The sequence below is a fragment of the Numida meleagris genome, chromosome 7 (assembly GCF_002078875.1).
Source record: "Numida meleagris isolate 19003 breed g44 Domestic line chromosome 7, NumMel1.0, whole genome shotgun sequence".
Taxonomy (NCBI): Eukaryota; Metazoa; Chordata; class Aves; order Galliformes; family Numididae; genus Numida; species Numida meleagris.
The window spans coordinates 1398289-1411362 of record NC_034415.1 but is presented as its reverse complement, the minus strand read 5'-3'; the positions used below and the strand labels follow the sequence as shown (position 1 = coordinate 1411362).

At 43.2% G+C, this 13074-nt stretch overlaps 2 protein-coding genes across 5 annotated transcripts in view; one reads left to right on the top strand and one right to left on the bottom strand.

Annotated features, from left to right (window-relative positions):
• The window catches only part of CLCC1 (chloride channel CLIC like 1), a 14481-nt gene continuing 1419 nt past the window's right edge, over nt 13-13074 (top strand). Inside the window, exons 1-11 of one of the 2 annotated variants that reach the window (XM_021405356.1) lie at nt 13-512; nt 717-863; nt 2059-2154; nt 3030-3137; nt 4019-4240; nt 5324-5464; nt 6809-6902; nt 7931-8028; nt 8109-8255; nt 8769-9062; nt 9609-9756. In XM_021405356.1, coding sequence (XP_021261031.1) covers nt 738-863; nt 2059-2154; nt 3030-3137; nt 4019-4240; nt 5324-5464; nt 6809-6902; nt 7931-8028; nt 8109-8255; nt 8769-9062; nt 9609-9620 — 1338 coding nt within the window. In that variant the 5' untranslated portion in view covers nt 13-512; nt 717-737 and the 3' untranslated portion in view covers nt 9621-9756. Of the gene's footprint in view, nt 513-716; nt 864-2058; nt 2155-3029; nt 3138-4018; nt 4241-5323; nt 5465-6808; nt 6903-7930; nt 8029-8108; nt 8256-8768; nt 9063-9603; nt 9848-13074 lie in introns of those variants that run through there. The other variant, XM_021405355.1, reaches the window with a different exon arrangement.
• Nucleotides 11370-13074, bottom strand: part of GPSM2 (G protein signaling modulator 2) — a 26242-nt gene continuing 24537 nt past the window's right edge. For all 3 annotated transcript variants that reach the window (XM_021405348.1, XM_021405350.1, XM_021405349.1), the window contains one exon: nt 11370-11963. In XM_021405348.1, the coding sequence (XP_021261023.1) occupies nt 11799-11963 (165 nt within the window). In that variant the 3' untranslated portion in view covers nt 11370-11798. The remainder of the gene's footprint in view (nt 11964-13074) is intronic.

Sequence of the window (13074 nt, the reverse complement as noted above, 5' to 3'; positions counted from 1 at the left end):
CAGAGAGCCTGGAATACCCGAGTGGGAGAGAAAGGGGAATCTTTATGAAGGATTGAAACAGTAGACTGAGTGGGGGGGAAGGGGAACAGTGCTTCGGAGTAAGAGTAAGGTAAGAATTGCTTCATCATCTCTCCCAGCCGTGTATGGTTTCTGGGTACTTAGTGTTTAGCTTGAACATGTCGGGGCAGAGCTGCTGGCTGCCCGCCGCGTTCCAGCCCCGGCTGGGCTGCACGCCATTGGCTTTCCCGCCTCTCGCTGCACTGCTGCCGCCGTGCGGTGCGCGCGCGCAGCTGCCCCTGAAGCGACCGACAGAGCGCGGCCCTTCCAGCCCCGCCCGCTCTCCGTGCCCTGAGGGGCCGGGCCCCGCCTGCGCGCCTCGGGGCGGAGCTGCGCGCCGGGGACGCCGGCGTAAGGGGCTGGGAGAAGCCGCAGCCCCTCCCTAGCGGCCGGAGGCTGGCGCTGTGGCGTAGCCAGGGCCTGGGGAGCGCGGTGAGGCCGTCTGCGGTGCTGAGGTACGAGGGGCCGCGCGGGGCCTAGTGCGGGCGCGAGGCGCATTGTGGGCGCGAGGCGGAGTGGCGACCGTTGGGGCGGTGGCGGCGCCGCTGACGGGAACCGCCGCGGGCGGGCCGGGCCGGGCAGGCTGCGGGGCTCTGAAGAGAAGGTGGGAGTGGCGATGGTGACGAGAACGCCTGCTCTGTGTTGTGCGGCTGTTTCAGCCCCGCCCTGTAGGCGCAGCGATGCTGGTGCTGGTTCTGTGCGCGGCCGTGCTGGCGGGCGGCGCGGCCCAGGACGACGACTGGATCGACCCCACCGATATGCTCAACTACGACGCGGCGTCGGGGACGATGAGGAGGCCTTACAAGGTGGGAAAAGCGCGTGAATGTCTGTCTGTCGTCAGCGGGCCTCTGTCCGTGTCCTGCTGATAGGTTGCCCTTAAATGGCGTGTTTATAAAATATGGCAGTTGTGCTCTTTTTATCGTTCTATGAAGATATATTGTGATTCGTAAACAGAAAAGAATTGTACATCTGTATCTCTGCTGTGGGAGGCGCTGCGCCGAGCGGCTCTCGCTGGGCGCCGGAGCACAGCATTGCATATCTGAAAATGAAGTATCTAGTTAATGGGTAACGTTTGAGTTAAGCTATCAAACTTCCCAGTAATATAGGGGTAAAGCCTGTTTGAAAAAGGGATGAGGGTGTTGTGAAACTCAGGGGAGTTCTACTGTGCTGGGTATCAGAATCTTCAGAAGGAAGATCAGAACTGGGGTTGAATACTGTGCTGCTGGTACTCTGGAAACACGGAGAATATGAAATATGAGAATATGATTTTAAGATGGTGAATCATACCCTGTTGTCTTGTGTGAGGAGTGCACTGTACATGTGTCGCGAGATGCGTGTTGTTTATCTGTGTCATGTCGGGCACCGTAAGCTATGGTTGGCTGCACCAGCACCCTTGTCATTCTTCAGCTTTAAATTTTGGTTTTGTAGTCTTGAATAGTACTTATTCAGTGTTTCAGAACATCGTTTTATGCACCTTTAAAAAGTGCAAACTGTGTTATTTCTCTTAATGATTCTTGTGGAGAAGGCAGTTCCCAGAGTGGTGGGATGCTGCTTCAGGGTGAAGGGGGAAACTGGAAAGTTGCGGAAGGCACACAACAAGGAATTGCAGCTCTGTTGACTTTGAGTCTGGCTGCGTGGCCAGTGGGGCTGGGGATTTGGGTTGGCTGGAAGCTGCCCCTTTAGTCACTGGGTCAGTAGTTAACCAGCCATTATCTAATCTGATGCACTGGGGCTCATGTGTTCAGCAGTGCTCGGCCAAAGGGAAAGGGCGAGACCTCTCCTTTTGGTGGCAGCATGCAGACAGGCATAAAGCAGCTATTGGTTTGGACCCTGAAATAGCAGTAGAGAAGCAATGGAATGTAGCTGAGAGCGTTTGCAGAAAAGACCAACCCTCGTGTTTTAGCACCTTTGCTAGTTAGTGACCTGGCTGTAGAAGTGTAACGTGGCACGTTGATCAAATTCTTGGATTCTGAAAGTTTGTTTTTTCTTATGTAACTTTAGGTAAACTATCACGATTCTGAGGACAAGACAGTGGATGGAATCATCACTGAAAACTTATCAAGTTGTTCCAGGGAAGTGGATTCTTTACAGCAGAAGGTTTGTGATGGAACTTCAGAGTATTTTCCAGTCTCTGGTTTGTGCCTCATGCAGAGGCGATGGATGACATAGGTAGCGTACAGAATTGCCAGTTCACTTTGGGAGACCGTGCATTACTTAGAGGGAATCTCTTTGTGTGACTTCAGAGGAAAGATCGAAAGAGGTTTGAAGTCAATTCTAAACTACAGCTCTGCCCATCAAGGGCCGTTTCCTAGAACGTTTTGTAGTCGAACAGAAGCTGGTAGGAGTTATGTGCAGCGCTGTCAGTTTAAACGTGGTGGTGGCGGCGTTACTCTGCGATGCCACAGCCTAGAGAATCTGACTTCGCATTTGAGCTGTTCAGTTCTGGTGGGTTTGAAGGGCTGGGCTGGGGGTAGGAAGAGCGCACTTGTGGCTGACCGCAGGGAGCGGTGGCAGCAGCTCTCAGAAGCCCCGTAGGCACCCTGCACTGCTGCTTCCTCTGAGGTCAGAAGGATGCAGTGATGCTTGCGTAGCCCTCAGCCATTTGGAGACCCGGTGTGAAATGGAATGTTGGTATTGTTCTAGTTGGTATGTTTTACGTGGCACAAACTTAAAACGTGAGGAGAGCCAGATCTGTAGTTCTTCTAGTCCTACTGAAGTTGGTATTCAAACCACTTTACTGCCAGATCTAAAGTCCTCAGTACTGGCCGGTGCCACGGAAAGCAGCAGCAGTGTGAAGAGCTCCTTAGCAACTGAATATGATTTGTATCCGATGTACTGATCGTGGGATTATTGCTAAACTAAGGAAACGCGACCTTGTTAATCTTGAGTTTCTTGTGTTGGTGATACTTGTTTCTCCTGTGAACCAAACAGTGTTTGAGCAACAAGTGAGTGGAAGTGCCTTTATGTTGTAGGTTGCAGAATGTGAGAAGAGGAACGCCAAATCTCGTGAAAGCCGGAGCTTTTATATTTTTAAGCGGTACTTGAATAAGATTTTAAATGAAGCTGGAAAACTTGGCCTTGTGAGTATCTGAATATGGATTAAAAATGAGTTTGAATTCATTCTGTTATACTTCGCATTAAAATGGAGGAAACTGAATTGGGAATTAAAAAATAGTGGAAGCATGCGCATGCAGTATTGCTGTCAGAGTTTGCGCTGTTTTCTCACGGGAGGCACAGTTGTCCCCTTATCTGTAAAGCATCCAGCGGCAGTGTGTGTGACTTCAGAGCACAGGACGCAGTATCTTGCTGGGATGCAGCTGTGTAGAGCAGTGCCCTATCCCGTTCACCTCAGCGTTGTTAAACCTGGGAGAGCTGGATTCCTTATTTGCTTGTCGTGCTCGTAGGCTTCTCTTTAAGACTTGATTACGCCGCCCAGCTAGGAGTAGCAGCTTTGAGTGTAGGAATCACCGCATCTATTTCTTTGTTTTATTGTCTTTGGAGAGATACTTTTTATTTTATCCAGGGGTAGAACAATAATTTTTTAGCAGTTGTTAAAACTAGTATTTTAAAAAGAACATTACATTTAGCTATGTAACATTTCTTAATTCCCTATTTAAAAGCTTCTGTCTGTGCTAACTGGTCTTGAAGAAGTTCAGTGGCACCCACGGTGCGTTGGTCATGAATGCCTGTCAATGAGAATTGCTTGTAAAATTTAAATTGCGGGCGAGATAACGCAATGCATTGGTTTTAGGTTTTTTGCAGTAGAGTTGAAAGAGAACAAAACAGCTGCAATTTTGCTTTATATAGGTCTTATCCTATATCCTGCATTCCGCCACAAAAGGTGGCTGGTATGTAATCGGGGCTTATAATCAGGATTTTGCAACGAAATACCGTTTTTCTTGCGTACATGTTAAAGACTGCCTATTGGAAATACTATTGTTTTGTCTTGCCTTTAATTCAGCCTGAGGGAAACGTGGACCAAGTGCATTACGATGCCGAGATTATCCTTACAAAACAGACGCATCTGGAGATCCTCCGGTTCCTGCAGGAGGAAGCGTGGCAGTCGGGTGCTGTGGATGATGCGCTTAGCAATATTTTGATCAATTTTAAGCACCACGATTATAAAGCTTGGCACTGGAGATTTGAAGACACCTTTGGGATTGATCTGTATAATATGTTTATGGTAAGAGAAGAAGAAAGGCAATGCACTTGTATTAATTACTGTTTTCTCCGGTTTCCTTGTGAAGCGATATTACCCCCTTAACTGTGTGAAAACCTGCCATACAGCTCTCACTTTTTAGTTGTTGAAGCTATAGGGCAGGTAGTTATTTGAAACAGCAATTCAACTTTTTTATTCCTCTGGTCTTATTTTCTTTTTGTAGTGTTGTGATTTTTTTTTTCCGTTTTTCTTCTTCTTCTTTTTATCTTTTATAACTGTGTTGTGGGACTCTTTGGGCTCTATTGCTTTGTCATCGTGACTTACGTTCATAATGCACGGGTTGTCGGTTGTCCGTATTTGTCTCTTGTTCAAATGGATGCGATAGCTGTTGGCTTCTGTAGGAGTTGGAATGTATTTCTATTGAGAGCAAGATACATTTGAGGTCTTAGATTTTGTAGGTTAGAGTTTTTGTGAGTTGTGTGGAAAAATTTTACATGCTGTTGTGTAGTGTGGAAATGTCATGTTCTTTAAAGTGGAGTTATGAAGTGCTAAACCGAGGATAAGCTGAAGTTCTTGGAATAAGTCTTTACAAGATATGCTAATATTTGTGAGCTAAAATGGTCTCGAAAGTAGCTTGTCTGGTTGTGGGGAGTCCATAGATGGCTAATGGAAAAACAAGCTGTCATCCGTTTCGCTTTGCTCCTAGCAGTCCTCAGGTGGAAAAAGGCTGCGATATCCTTCTCTGAAGTTTTCCTGCTGGTACTTAGAACATAACTTTGTCTCCACGCCAACCCACAGCAGGTGGTAGCAGTTGCTCCATGATTCATACTGCGTGCTTTGCTACTCAAGTGTTGAATCATACCAATGTTGTAAATTTAAGTTCTAATAGGTAATGTTATAAATAGCATAAGGAAGAAATAGCAAAATAATCACAACGGTGACACTTTTTTACTTGGTACTGCAGCAAGTATTCTGCGAAAGCAAGAAGTTTTAAAGCTGTTCTGTGTAAATGATGCCAGGAAAAACAAAATCTGGGAATTCCTTCAAATGTACAGAGAGTAAGCTTGAAAAATTCCAAATCTGAATCGTAATTGTTTTCTTTTTCAGATACTCTTGTGCTTAGTGTGTGTTGTGATTATAATAGCTACAGAGCTGTGGACACGTATCCATTGGTTCGTTCAGCTGAAACGTGTTTTATTAATAAGCTTTCTCATCAGTTTTGCGTGGAATTGGCTTTACTTATATAAGGTAAGTTGTTTTGAAGTCTTAATGGCTTTTAGGCTTAGCATTTGATAGTTATGAGGGACTTAAGGTGATTTAGTTGGCTGCAAAATAAAGAAAGGGAAGAAAGGCCTGTATGCTGACAAGTGTATTAAGCCTGAAGAATGATCCTGCCACTTTGTACCTTGCCACAAAGGTGCACGGAAATCATAAAGCAGTAGCACGGTGATTACGCTGTGTGGGCAGGGAGTTGTGTTCCTTGACATGAAGTCCATCTAAAGAAGCTTGTTAAAAGTCTCATGAAAAAGCATTGATTTCTTTCTTTATTAGGATTCTCTGGAGGAAATGAAACCGTTTAACAGGTGATTGATAGACCAGAGATAGATGCTTCATTAATGGTCATGGAGCAGCTGATTGAACGATGGCATTGCCCTTAATGGCAAGGAACTTGTCCTACTGAGTCGTAGCCAGCCACCAAATGTGGGACCTCACGTCTTGCCATCAGGATCTCCCTGGGGCCTGTCACAGCCCAGAGCAGGGGAATGCCACAGCGGGATGGCTCTTGAACGCCAGGGGACTTGGTTGGAGTCACTGAATGTCAGAATTTTTCAGCTGACGGTTTGCTTTGAATTTTTTTCTACTTGATTTCCAGTTGCAAACTACAAGGCAAAATTAAAATGAATATGGGTGTTTGTGTTAATGGAGTTATTTAAAAAATAAAAGAGGAAGTCATGAAGTTTTAGTAGTTCCATAGCAGCTGTCTCCAGTTTTAATTTAGAAACCTTTTTAAGGAGAGAAGATTTCAAATTGCTTTTGCCTTGGATTTTTATCTTTGAATATTGAAGTTTGGGTCATTCAGATTCCATTTGGAGAATTAATCAGAGGTAGCTGTGGTGGTAGGTGTTTATCCATCCCCAAGAAGTACTTAGAACCTAACTCTGCCTGGTAACAAGCTTTTGTGATAGCGTTGCCCAGGTAATTCCCACACAGCTGCCAGAAGCGCACAGCTGTGAGCGTCCTGTGCTCTCCACCCTGTGTGGCACAGCAGGTTGCAGCATGGGGGTGGCTTGGGCACTGTGCCCCTGACTTGCGGCTGAGCTGTTCCCGGCCCGGTGTGAGCTCTGCCTTGGGCCAGAGGCTGTTTAACAGTTCTGGAGCTGTCCCAGGGGCTGTGCTGCTGCTGGCAGAGGCGTCTTTGAAGCAGTCCCTGCCTTTCGAAAACTACTTCTGTCCCTACGAAGAAACTTCAAACTGAGTTTGATTTGTGGGAGTTTGTTTTGCTTTTTAGGATGTGTGATAAATCTGAAGAGGTTTTACAGATGATGGCAGCTCTGTCTTTATTTTTCGCAATTATTTCTGATTCTCCCGCAGCGGGCTTTTGCACAGCATCAAGCAGAAATTGCCAAAATGGGGCAGTTTGATAATGTCTGTGCTGAGAAGTTGGACTGGAGAGAGAGTCTTATTGGTAAATATGCATTTTCATTGTTCTGTAATAGCTTGTAGGGTCACAAAATATTCAGTAATTGTGTCCAAAATACTCTAAATTCTTTGTGAACTGTAAGTATGCTGAATGTTCCGGAGCAATACACAATTACGTGTTTTCACCATTTTTCCTTGTCACAAGACTTTCCTTTCTAGCCTTTGAAGGAGAGCTGACATCAAAAATGATGTTCTTAGAGCATATCACAGTGTTGCTTTTTTTCCTTTAAAACTTGGCCTGTGTATGTTCCGCCAGCTGCCCTGCCCAGCACCACTCAGTGTAGGCTATTGAAGATAGGATGGCCGAATTAAAGATGAGTTTCCATCAGCCAGTCATGTGAATGCAACAACCGATATGCAACTATTTTATCTACTCTGTTATTTTACAGAGAGGGCTAAATTGTTTTTGTATTGACCGGTATTTATTATTCCGTACTATAGCAGGTAGTCTAACGATGCCTGTCGTGCTTTTGCCTTTGAAATTCAGTGGCTGTGATTGCTCTGTGTTAAATTTCAGTGGATTATGATATGGCTTCACTGAAATCAAACTACAAAAACACTAGTGTCATACATTACTTAAAGCATTGAATTCTCTTAAGGAGAAAGTCTTTCTGCTTACTCGGATATTCTCCTGAAATCTAGCATGTACATTCTTAAGCATACTTGCAGCCTGGCAGATAAGTAGTAATACTCAAAATTACTTCTGTTTCAGTGGCCGTGGACAGAATATGCCAGATATGAAGCGTTTCCCCAGGCTGTGCTTATTTTTTATGACTAAGCATAGGAAAACCATAGTTCCTTCTCTTTCTTTCCTGCCTTCCCTCTCCTTCCAGCATTGCTCTGACTGAATAAACTGCACTGCCAAGCTAACCTCAGGTTTTTGAACTTAAATCTCGGCCTTGAACTGTATCTAGATTTCTCTTCCATCTGTAGTTGAAGTGCTACTTCCTGAATTACTACGTCATAAAATATGTTTTAACAAGTAGTGAAAATGCGTCCCTGTTCTGACTTCAGGATGGCTCAGAAGCCAGTGGACGTTGCAGGACGATCCGTGTCAGAAGTACTACGAAACTCTGCTAGTAAACCCTGTTTTGCTGGTTCCACCAACAAAGGTAAAAGCCAGACCCAAAGAGACTCTTTGTGTTTCTTTGTAACCCGTGCCAACACCAGGTTTCCATTCGTACTTCTCTAGGCACTGGCTATTACTTTTACCACCTTTGTAACTGAGCCTTTGAAGCATGTGGGACAAGGTATTGGCGAATTCATCAGAGCGCTTATGAAGGAGATACCGCTGATCCTGCAGGTTCCAGTGCTAATCATGATGGCTCTGTTCATTCTGGTTCGTATGCATTGGTAGTATTTAAAAGCTCAAATTTATTTTTATATATTTAACTTACTTAGGCATTATTATTTATTTCTTATTTGTCTGTTGAACAGATTTCATCACACAGGTGAAATTATTTGTAGGAGGAATTTTTTCCTTGGCAAAATCTTGTTAAGTTCAGTTTGGGAAATAATAGCATTAAAGTGCTTGAAATCCTAGACTCTATGACAGCTGACTTCACCTTTGTTCCTATTTCTTTCTTAAGAATCATTACACAGCGATGCATGTAGTTGCATTTTGTACACGAAAGCACCAAGTTAGACCCTTCAGCATCTTTACTGTGGCACAGAAGATGAATTACAATGTGGCAGCTCTTCCACTGTGCAGAAAGTTTGAATTTTATTGTAGCCATTTGATCATCGGAAGCTTTATTTCAGCGCTTTTTAGTTTTGTGGCTTTGAATTCTGTGTGAAAACTGTAGGCTGCCACTGTTTACAGTTTTGTTTTGTTTTGCCTTCCCTCCCCCAGGCTTTCTGCTATGGTGCAGCATCATCAGTGTCTGTGATAAGATATTTAATGCCTTCTCAGAAGAAGAGGCTTCCTCTACCTGATGGTCAACGGGAGGAAATAGACTTCAGCCAGTATGATGGGAATAAATCTGATGGCTACTATTCACAGAAGACTCCTTGCATTTACAGAGGCCCTTACGACAGAGGAGATGTTCAGATGAGACCTGGAAATAGCAGCAGCAATCCTGACGTGCTGCATGCAAGCGCCAAGCCAGATGCACAAGTAGAAGAGTCTCAGAAACCAAAAGCTGGTGTACGTTAGTCCTGGCACTCCTTGGGATTAGGTTTAATAGATTTCTGTGTCATCTGCTGGAATGTGCTTAAGCAACAAGCTTAACTCAAATCTAGTGGGGAAGATGTAGCTGTTCCTTTATAGGGAGCAATAGATTATCTTGGGTGTGCTTTGTCCTGGAAAAATAGGGGCCATGGTTAAACTGTGGCAGGAACCTCCAGAATTAAAACACTTGAACACTGTACTGAAAACACTTTTAACCTGTGCGTTCAGAGATCTGTATTTATGTCAGCCTGGGAAGATAGGTTACCCACAGAACGAAGGGGAAAAAAACGAAAACTTTTCTGTGAGTTACAGAAAATTAAAAACAGATTTATACTGTAGATTGTGCTTATTCCATGTAGTGTTTCCCCGTGGGGGGGGTGGGGGGGGGAAAGGAGTATTGATTATGCTTTGAAGTTAGGAAATTTGAGGGAGTTCTGTCTCTGGAGCTGAGAGGCACTTGAAGCTATGGATAGCATTGGTTTGGGTTGCTTGATTAATAACTTAATAATTTTTACAGAATAGATTGCACACTGAGGCTGAAGTTTGTAGACTAGAAACTCCTCCAGCTGCAACACTTAGTGGAGAAAAGGCATTTGAGCAGGAGAAGCAGCAGACAGATAAAGCGGAGCAAGAGACTGGAAAAAACTGTGATCCTAACAGAAACGTGGAAGGACAAAGTTCTGCAGAGGGACCGGCGGAAGAGATGAAGAGCAGTACGTGTGAGTCACACGAAGGAGACTGAGGGGCCCCCATGCTTTCTGGTAAGTTTTGTCTGACATGTAATTATCACATACTTGCTAGCTCCATTCTAGTTCTCAGATGTAGAGGAGAGCTCAGTAAGCTGATGAGAACTCATCTTTGGCCAGAATATTAGTAAGTATCGGTGTGACGTAGGGTTTATAGTCGGAGATTATTGTGCACTTCTTGTGGAACTCGAAATGAATGGAGTTTTAAATAAGCAAGCAAGCAGGCAGGAGAACAGCCTTGTGGCTGCGTGCTTAACATCAAGTTTGTGTGACAAGGTTCCAGTAAAAGCAGATACTCTGTGGTAGGAAAGCACATATTCTGTGATGAGCAAACATAAGGCTAATCAGGTAACTGGAAAACCACCTAAAGAAAGTTGCTGATAGTCATATATTCCTCATGTAAGAATAATTGGAGCTAAAAGTGAGGTTTCAGGACAATACTCGTTTTTTGTGGTTTCAAAATCAGTTTTCAGAAAGTAGAAATGCTCATCATCAGCTCAGTTTGAGGAAATCTTAACAGTGTTCTTTTAACTTTATCACGTGCAGAGGTATGAGAAACTGATGTCCTATCAGTTTGTGTCAGGGACATTGAAAGCTGAACAGCGAATAGGAAACACTACAAATTGCAGAGATCAGCTCAATCAAGTGATGGTTCACCTGGTTTGAGAAAAAACATTCTGGCATTTCTCCTTTAAAAAAAAAAGTTGTTTTTGCTTCAGTAGGCGTCAGTTTTCAGTGCTAAAAAAGCTACAAGAGAATGTTTGTAAAATATTCAGTAACTATTAAATAGTTGTAATGATATGGAGCTTATCTATCTCCGTAACTATTCTTAAACTGCTCTTACTCTGAAGCTAAAATTAACATTGGATTCTTCTCTAGGGATATAGAATTTAAAACTTAAAAATGGAACATTTTGATTTATGAATAACCGAAGTGATCCGTTTGCCACCTTTAGCATTAAAATGAGCAATGTGTGACACTAGGTACCTACACGTAACATAGGTCTAAGGGTTCTCACGAAATGCATCAGTACAGATGTCTGAGGGCAGATGTCTGAGGGTGAACGCTACCCGTTACAGCTGTTTCTCCCAGGAAACAGCCTAGCGTAGCACATCATCTTTTCAGCAGAAGTAGTGCAGTAAGCAGCAGCCATACGTTCATTACTTGTAACATGTAAAATTCTTGTACTGCAGGAATTACCTGCTGCTTGTACGAGGCTGTGCTAAGTGCTCACTGTCCCTGTGAGGCTCCTGGTGCAAGGAATGCTTCTGGTGGTGCAAGCGTACCCCGGTTTATAGAACTACGTTGAGTGCTGCTACTTAAAATACAAGTGTAACGTTATAAACTAGTTCTGATTGTTCCCTGCATTACTTAGAGCGGTTTTACACTTAGGTAAATATTAACAAAACAAGCCCAGTGTATTTCTAAAGGAGTTTTTTCACTTTGAAGACTAGATTAGATTTTGATTTAGGTATTTGATTTTTTTAAATAAATATGATGCAGGTTGGTAGAAGCAAAGACAGACTAGGTACTGAAGTAATTTCTCAATTACTTTTATTTAAAAAATGTATAAAAGAAAATGGGACTTCTTTCAGGGAGGTAAAAATCAGAAAAAAATCAAGTCTTTATCCTTATAAAGAGCATACAAACCTAGGTCTCTCACTAGGTGTGGTAGAGATTGCACACCAGCAACAATATCTCGAGGGAGAAAAAAACTGCTGTTAATGTTCATAAACTAGAGGCAGATACAGTAATGTGTATCTCAGACGCAGCTGAAAGCAGCTGCCAGATACAAAGAGCCAACTCCAACTACCAGTCACAAGTACGGTGCTGCTATTATACAAAAAGTGATTATAAAGGAGACAGAACTACTACTTGCAGTCCTTCGTAAAAAGACACATTTTTCCAGCAAACAAAAACAAAACTTAAGATGCTACTGCTGTACAGTACGAGCCTGTCCATCTCCTCAGCTAGAACTTGGTCCTTTTATAGCAGAGGGCAGGTGGACTCTTTGTTCATCCATTCTCTTAGCTTGGGATCGGACAATGAGGCTGAAAAAGTCCTCATCTGGTACAGTCGGTCCTTTTGCAGATGATGGAGGAGCACATCTTTGATCGTCCAGTCTGGAACCCTACAGACAGACCAAGCAATAAGGCTTACAGGACTGTAATATTGTAATAAGCAAACATTGTAAGTGAAACAATGACTAAAAGCTTTTCTTTTCACATTTAAAACTATGATAGGGATTTACTTTGTAAGCTTTGTTTCAAGCTTATGTCTTAACCGTTCTTAAATGAAATTACGATGTTAAAAGTGCAAGCATAGTTTTGCTAACCTTTACTTAGCTGTTAAAAACCCCCCTGTAACAGAAGAGCTGTCTTCCTTTCACTGTGAAGGGAATCAAAAATAGCTGCTGGGTTGTCAGATTGGGAAAAGCACTAGCTAGAGCCTCAACAGACTGATAGGTTTTAATCATGATGTTGCAGAGCAGTTTGCATAAAATGTCTGAGCTGTTTCTGTGCTATTTCATACCAACGTCACGAGTCTCGGGCTGTCACATCGCAGCCTTGGACTGTCACCTTGGAGACAGAGGTCTCCAAGACAGCGCCCCTGCTGCACGTCTGTGTGAAGCAGTAACATCAGTACCACAGGAGCAGACTGAAGTTTTCCATTCCTTTCTCCTTTTGTGTTACATATTTGTTATACACAGTACACAGTATTTATTATATTAATATCTAGATTATTTGCCAAGGTTCAAAAACAGAAGATGATATTTCACCAGGTTGACGAATGCTGTAATTCTAGACTCGATTCCAGGTGTTACTTTTCACAAAAGCTAATATAACTTAACTTACCTTTGAAGTACTCAGTATTGGAATTTTTTTACTTGGAGATACACAAACTGTGAGATAAAATACCAAGTCTTTTTAATTAAATGACTTGGTCCAGTTGGTATATATGCTGTGCTATACTTGGCAGAAAGATCACTTGCATATACCATGAAGTACTGCTTGAAGTGGCCATAATTTTAATGATGATCACTGACTGCCACGAAAACTTCAATAGTGAATTTTCATTTGCTGAATTAATTCCTGCTACACCCGGTGTCCAGCTAACAAAGCCAGCTCCGAACACATTGCCATACTCATTTAAATGTTTTCCTTCAGTGTCAGCATCCCTCAAGCTCACCATTGGTTACTTCAGTTGGTTAACATAAGTATAAATACCACCGTGATAACTTG